At 42.0% G+C, this 7,455-nt stretch overlaps 1 protein-coding gene and 1 gene segment (V, D, J or C); both read right to left on the bottom strand.

Annotated features, from left to right (window-relative positions):
- LOC118365982 (immunoglobulin kappa variable 4-1-like) lies at positions 1-3,579 on the bottom strand. The segment is given in 3 exon segments: positions 1-917; positions 1,009-1,013; positions 1,057-3,579. Coding segments are annotated over 3 exon segments (402 nt in total).
- A 170-nt stretch (positions 3,580-3,749) lies between these two features.
- Positions 3,750-7,449, bottom strand: LOC127926381 (zinc finger and SCAN domain-containing protein 29-like). Of its 7 annotated transcripts, none has more exons than XM_052511769.1 (7): positions 7,161-7,449; positions 6,815-7,049; positions 6,554-6,699; positions 6,130-6,325; positions 5,701-5,922; positions 5,340-5,488; positions 3,750-3,898 (listed from the first exon to the last, which is right to left on the bottom strand). In XM_052511769.1, exons 2-5 carry the CDS (start codon positions 7,036-7,038, stop codon positions 5,778-5,780), a joined length of 711 nt encoding a protein of 236 aa, XP_052367729.1. In that variant the 5' UTR covers positions 7,039-7,049; positions 7,161-7,449; the 3' UTR covers positions 3,750-3,898; positions 5,340-5,488; positions 5,701-5,777. The 7 variants fall into 7 exon arrangements, with proteins under 7 accessions (XP_052367729.1, XP_052367728.1, XP_052367730.1 ...); XM_052511768.1 differs by having other exon boundaries at positions 6,815-7,054; XM_052511770.1 differs by having other exon boundaries at positions 5,733-5,922; positions 6,815-7,449.
- Positions 7,450-7,455: the final 6 nt, after the last annotated feature.

Consider the following 7,455-nt stretch of genomic DNA (forward strand, 5'->3'; position numbering starts at 1 on the left):
CTCTCACAGCTATCAGTCTAGCAGTTGAACAGTTTAACTAAGTGAAATACCCTGGGCTGGGCCAGATGTGAGGAAGTGGACTGGTTTAACATCTATGGTGGATTCACCATGTAATTAATAGACAGATAAAATGGTTATTATACTTTATGATAATAGCGTAAAGTGTATGTATCTACATATATGTGTCTCAAACACATCATGTCTCATTCACAGATCTAACAGCTCATGAAAATGGTTAATGCATGCTAGATGATCACATCAATAATTGGTTATCATCAATAACATCCCTATTCTTTCTCCTTCTGTACATCTTACTCTGCATATGGACTGGTAATGTGTTCCAAAACTATAAGTAACTTTTATATAAACGTTCAGTTCATGAACCAATATAACAAGTTACAGCCATGATGATGATGATGAAGATTAGGACAGTTATGACGATGTTGGAGAACGTGTGATTTGTATGATACTTTCTAGCCATTTTCAAAGTTGACCTCCTCTACTGACCAGTGTTCCATGTCACTGTCTTCCCCTCAGCACCTGGAATAAGTCCCTGTTGTAGCAGTAGAGTCACTGCGCAGTCTGACTGAGGGAGTTTTTTGTACGGCTCTGTATCACTGTGTGAACACCCAGGCACTTAAGTAGTGTGCACTCTGACAGTAGTAATATCCTGTATCTTCAACCTGGACTCCACTGATGGTCAGACTGAAGTCACTCCCAGATCCACTGCCACTGACTCGAGATGGAGTCCCAGACTGAAGGGTTTTAGCCCAGTATATCAGGAGTTTAGGAGCTCCTCCAGGTTTCTGTTGGTACCAGTGCAAATAGTGTCCATTGCCCTCACTGTATACAGCACTGCAGCACTTACAGCTGAGACTGACTGAGTGTCCCACTGAAATAGTTTCCACTGCAGGAGTCTTGAGTCACAGTGTACTGGCCTCTGAAACAGAGATGGCATGTAGAATTAGCATTCAATTGTTCATTAATTTGTCCTCATAGCATATTAACATAAACTGCAATGAGGTAATATAGCCTAATATTGCAATTTTCCTGAACATTTTCTGAAAAATATATTACCTTGGAGACAGAGGGCAAGTATCCAGATGAAGATGGTGCTAAAAGTCATGGTTGTTGTGGGTTCTGTTGTCATGAAGGACAGCTCTCAGTCATGAAGTGTTAAACTCACAGGGCTATAAACACTCCCAGACCACTGAAAGATGTACTGTTCTATATGGAAATAGTCCAATATGTGAATCCCCTTCTATTGATTATTGACTGAGAAATGGATCATATTGTTAATACTTTTATTAGACCAGATAACATTGGCTTTCTGTCTCTTTGCAGTGGTCAGGATCAGTAACTGCAATCTGTTTGTTGACTGTGATTCTGCTGACTGACTCTTGTTTTTCACATTTTGTTGCATCACAAATTGAGAGATATATAAACGCAACATGTAAAGTGTTGGTCCCATGTTTCATGAGCTGAAATATGTATTTATTTATCCCTTAATTTACCAGATAAATTGACTGAGAACACATTCTCAATTACAACATCTACCTGGGGAAATAAATAAAAGATCACAGAAATGTTCCATATTCTCTCAAAGAAGCGGTGTCACACCCTGATCTGTTTCACATGTTTTTGTACTTATCTCCACCCCCCTCTAGGTGTCGCCTTTCCTCCCAATTATGCCCAGTGTATTTATACCTGTGTTCTCTGTTTGTCTGTTGCCAGTTCCTTTTGTTCGTCAAGCCTACCAGCGGTTTTCCCTTTGCTCCTGTTGTTTTCTAGTTCCTGTTTTCTGGTATTGATCATCATTTCTTCCTTGAGCCTGCCTGCCATTCTGTACCTTGTCACACCAGCCTAGATTATTGACCTTTGCCTGCCCAACCCTGAGACTGCCTGCCATTCTGTACCTTTTGGATCTGGATTACTGACCTCTGCCTGTCCTTGACTTGTCATTTTGCCTGCCCCCTGTTCTTGTAATACACTTTTGTTACTTCGACACTGTCTGCATCTGGTTCTTCTCCTGAAACATGATAAGCTGATTAAACAGCATGATAATTACACAGGTGCACCTTGTGATAGGGACAATAAAAGGCCATTCTAAAATGTGCAGTCATGTCAGACAACACAATGCCACATATGTCTCAAGTTGAGGGAGCTTGCAATTGGAATGCTGACTGCAGGAATGTCCACCAGAGCTGTTGCCTGAGAATGTAATGTTAATTTCTCCATCATAAGCCGCCTCCAACGTCGTTCTAGAGAATTTGGCAGTACGTCCAACCGGACACACAACTGCAGACCACATGTATGATGTTGTGTGGGCGAGCAGTTTGCTGATGTCAACGATGTGAACAGAGTGCCCCATGATGGAGGTGGGGTATGGGCAGGCAAGCATAAGCTACGGACAACTAACACAATTGCATTTTATTGATGGCAATTTGAATGCACAGAGAATGCATTAGATCCTCAGGCCCATTGTCACGCCATACATCCGCCGCCATCACCTCATGTTTCAGCAGGATAATGCACAACCACATGTCGCAAGGATCTGTACAGAATTACTGTAAGCTGAAAATGTCCCAGTACTTCCATGGCCTGCATACTCAGTGGCAAATTTCAATTGGGCATGTTTGGAATGCTCTGGATTGATGTGTACGATAGGGTGTTCAAGTTCCCGCCAATACCCAGCAACTTTGCACAGTCATTGAAGAGTGGGGAAACATTCCACAGGCCACAATCAACAGCCTGATCAACTCTATGCGAAGGAGATGTATCGCATGAGGCAAATGGTGGTCACACCAGATACTGACTGATTTTCTGCATTTACATTTTTGTTCAGTATAAAACATAACAATGAATGGAAGTTAAAAACAGAGCGAAGTGCATAAAAGAGTTTCAAAGAGCAGGTTTAAAACATGTGCAGACAGTGATCAGCATTAGTCCTCCAACTTGCATTTAAAATCTTCAATCAGAATTAAATTATCAAATTACAAGATGGGGCAGCAACGCTACAGGAACTCTTACCAAACTCAGTTATTTTGTTTGGAACTGAGACAAGATACAGTGATGTGTTAGAGGTATTGTGTTGGTTACTAATCTAACAGCATCATGGTAGAGTGTCTACTATTAATATATTAATATAGTCAAACACAGGCTACATAGTTTCTGCAACCAGGACTTTTCTAGATTGAAAGAAAAAGAAGACTTGTTCCTAAAGGAAAAGGTCAGTTTAAGTTTAAGCTTTTTAGAGAGCTGTTGAATGTAAAAGGAATTTCGATAAGTCTGTTTTGGAATATACCAGATTTGAACGTTTGAAGATAGCTGGGTTCATGGTTCTCCATGAGATACTCAAGAAAAATGTGTTAAAATTAAATAAGGAACCAATGAAGGACTGAATATAATCTAACAGATTTGAAAATCTAACAGATCAGAAATAGATATTGTTGTTCAGCTCTACTACACACTGTGTCATTGTACTGGATCATCTCCTCCCCTCAGCACCTGCAGTAGGTCCCAGCTGTATCAGTACAGTCAGTGTACAGTCTGACTGAGGGAGGTTTTTGTACGGCTCTGTATCACTGTGTGAACACTGCACCTGTGTGGTCACTCTGACAGTAATAATCTCCTGCATCTTCAGCCTGGACTCCACTGATGGTCAGAGTGAAGTCACTCCCAGATCCACTGCCACTGAATCTAGATGGAGTCCCAGATTGAAGGAATTTAGCCCAGGATATTTGGAGTTTAGGAGCTTCTCCAGGTTTATGTTGGTACCAGAAAATATGGTTATTTGTATGCACATTACTGCTGGTTTTACAGTTCAGAGAGACTGACTGTCCTGGGAGAACAGCTTTCACTGCAGGAGTCTGAGTTACAATTATCTGTCCTCTGGATTCTGAAAAAGGAATTAAAAACACAATTAATTATTAAATACATATTGTTCTGAATATACATATTAAAAAGTCATATATATTCATCATTTGTGTACGTATCTTGAATTATGTTTTGTGCAGCAAGAAAAAATCTACAACATTGTAACCTTGAAAGCAGAGGGCCAGTGACCAGATGAAGATGGTGATAAAAGTCATGGTTGTGGGTTCTGTTGTCATGAAGGACAGCTCTCAGTCATGAAGTGGTAAACTCACAGGGATATAAACACTCCCAGACCACTGAAGTATGCACTGCTAATGCAAAGTGTCCTCTCTATGCAAATGGTAATCCGAGGAACAACCAACACCATCAATGCGGAGAACCGGATTTGTTTCAACGGCTATCTCACCATGGTATATAACAATAACGTATGATTAAGCAAAAAGTAGGTGCTTGTGCTTCCAGAATTCTAGTGGCTACTTACTATGGGGCTCCAGACAATCTGTTGAGGATAAAATAGGATTTTGTTTGTCTCCCCCCAGTGGTTAGAGCTGGTAACAACAAACCTCAGTGTTTCGGTGAATGTAGATCGAGATAAAAACCCACTGAGAGAAAGATATCCCACAGTAACAGAGATTATACAGTAGCATAACAGTCAATCAAACCCCACTCAAAGGAATTTAAATCTAAATGAGTTCACTTGAAACTAGGCCTAAAAGCACAAAGATTGCTTAAACACCAATGTGCATAAAATACACAAATATATGCATAATAGCAAACCTATTGTTTTGCAAATCTTAATGCAAAATCAAGATGTCCAGAATGTCATGTGGTTTTGACCAATTCTCGTTAAAGGATTCACTCAAGCCAATCCCATTGAAAGGTTTTGTTAAGTTCTATACATGACAGAAATGCATTCAGATAGTCCATTACACTTAGATTTAAGCACCTATACAAAGGGTTAAATAAGTGTTTGATTTCAGACAAAAAAAGTGGGATGGATGTTGAGTTTCTTAACAAAGCAACAGTGCCTCTTTGATAGATTACAGAACCTCTCCGAAAACAACGCAGGAGAGAAAAGACACAGGTCATTGTTTAAACACCTCTTTTCCAGAAGTCATTGTTGAGTCATTGCAGCTTTCCTGTGGTGCTACAAAACTGTCTTGAGATGATCCCTAATGCTTCCTCTGTCAGATTGAAATAATACTCAGGTTCAGTTGCGTCGCCCTCGTCTGGCACTGCTCTGCTGTTTTCATGAAGTCCTGGTCAGTCATTTGAGAGATCTCTGTATAAATGTGTTGAAGTTCAGTGTTTCCCCTCAGGTCCTAATGGGATCTGTCACTGCCCCACATGTCGAGGAGGGCTTCAGTCTCCTCAATGCTCCAGGGGAGATCTAGTTCCCACGGTGATGGACAGCTGCCTGATTCTGGAGAGCCTAAAAAGAGATTAGGAGATTGTTTGCTTACCTGTTCCTTGGACTTGTCCACCTGGGTCCTCTCGCATGTCTGTGGCACCGTTCGATTTCTCAGCCAGAGAATCACAGGATAGACACTTGTTCCCAAATATTTGCACAAACTGATCATAGAATTTGCACTCCTCTTCTTCCCCTCCAACCCTGGGAAAATAGAACGTAATATTTGGTTGTTGACTCAATGCTTATTCCTCATATCTGGTTAGTTAATGAGCTTTGCTTATCTAACATGAGCATGGCAAACCTCTGACCATGAATACACAACTGTTCCATCAGTATGGCGTCTTCATAATCAATTCACAATTATATATAGTGGTTATCAATTTCATATCCATATCTTATCCCCCATGGCTTACTGACTGCTCTCACAGAACTGGCGGAAGTTGACCTTTAGTAGCTTCACTCTAGACTGGCACTGTTGGGCTGTCCTCAGTTAGCCATCGTTGGCCATTGCCTGAGAGATCTCAGTGACAATGTGTCTGTTTTTGGTGCAGTCCTTCAGATCCTGCTGGACGTCGTCACTCCCCCAGATACTGAGGAGGACCCCGGTCTCACTGGCGCTCCAGGGGAACTTGGAGCTGTCAGTTAAAGGACGGCTAGCTGAAGACAGGTGACACCCAACGAACACATTGTTTACAATGGGAAGGGAATTGTGATGAAATTAAGTAAAGCATTGATTTGATTAATTAAATATATTCCATCTCAATTTATATCCGATGTTGAGGTGTAATTTATAAAGTAAAGAACTAGACATAAAACAGTAGTTATAAATCTTTTGCATTCACTTGTCATGGTGGAAGCTGGCCTTGAGTCGTTTGATGCGGGTGTGGTACTGCTCAGCCGTCCTGATGAACCCCTGGGCCTTCATCCTCCATGAGATGAACTCAAACACGTGTCTGTTCTTCAAGCAGCCGCGGAGGGAGAGCTGCACGTGGTCCTCACCCCAGACCTCTGTCACAGCGTAACTGACTGAGCCCTGGCCTTCAAAAAACAAAAATGAGACACGCATATGGAAGGTATGAGCGGCAGGGATTAATTTGCGCAATATGTTTTTGGGATGCTTTAGGTGGCTACTAAAATATATTTTTAAAGATTGATTGTGACTAGGGTCCTGATTTGACCTGATAACTGCTGGCACGGACACAGGAAAAATACAGGACCATAATTACATTAGACTTAGAGGTTAAGGATGATGAGGGGGCACCATACATGTTTCCTGATCTGGTTCCTCAGTGGGATGTGGCCTGAAGTCATCACACAAATCAACAATCTCTGCATCGAGGGAGTGAGTGTCGTTGCCTAGCACCGGCTCCAGGAACCTGTAGTATCTGAAGAGTAAGGGCTCCCCTCTGTTTCTGTAGGTATGACCAGAGGTAGGAGGTGGAGAACAGTGGGAGGTGATTTGTAACAGGTCCCAATTTAATCACCATGACTCACCTTACCCACAAATAATCTGTGCTTTGCACTTACGTCCTGCTGTGGAGACACCTTCGGTAAGTTTTCCTCAGCCGCTTAACCCTCAAGTGGCACTGCTCAGCCGTTTTGAATTGCCAAATGGTGGCCAGCTTCTCCGCTATGTCGGCGAAAATGTGCCCTTTGCCAACGCAACCTCGGAGGCTCTTCTGGACCTCCTCGTTCCCACACAGCTCAATGAGGGCCAGCGTCTCGGACTCTGACCACGGGGTATATCTCATCCCTTCAGCACCTGCTCTGGGATCATAGGTACGGCTAGATCCAGATCATAGGTACGGCTCTGCTGATTTGATTGACTGAGTCTTCAATGTAAACAGATAAACCGTCTGTACTGCCAATGTACCTGTGTCCTGGTCTACTGTTTGATCATCTCTTTCATCATACTCATCAATGGAGACCACTTCATGACCAAGTATTTGCTCCAACTGATTGTAGAACTTATGTTCAGCTCCCTTTCTTCCACATCTGAGAATAGCAGACAGAAAAGGAAGCCATTTAAAAAACTTGAGATGGAGTATTCTGGCTATGGGTTAGACTAGAGTAAACTTATTTGCATGTTTCTGCAAAATAATATCAACATAAAAACATCAGAAAGTGTCCAATTTAAATCTGTGGGGTACAAACATACTGTGCTGGTG

Source organism: Oncorhynchus keta, unplaced genomic scaffold (genome assembly GCF_023373465.1).
Source record: "Oncorhynchus keta strain PuntledgeMale-10-30-2019 unplaced genomic scaffold, Oket_V2 Un_contig_7456_pilon_pilon, whole genome shotgun sequence".
NCBI classification, from domain to species: Eukaryota; Metazoa; Chordata; class Actinopteri; order Salmoniformes; family Salmonidae; genus Oncorhynchus; species Oncorhynchus keta.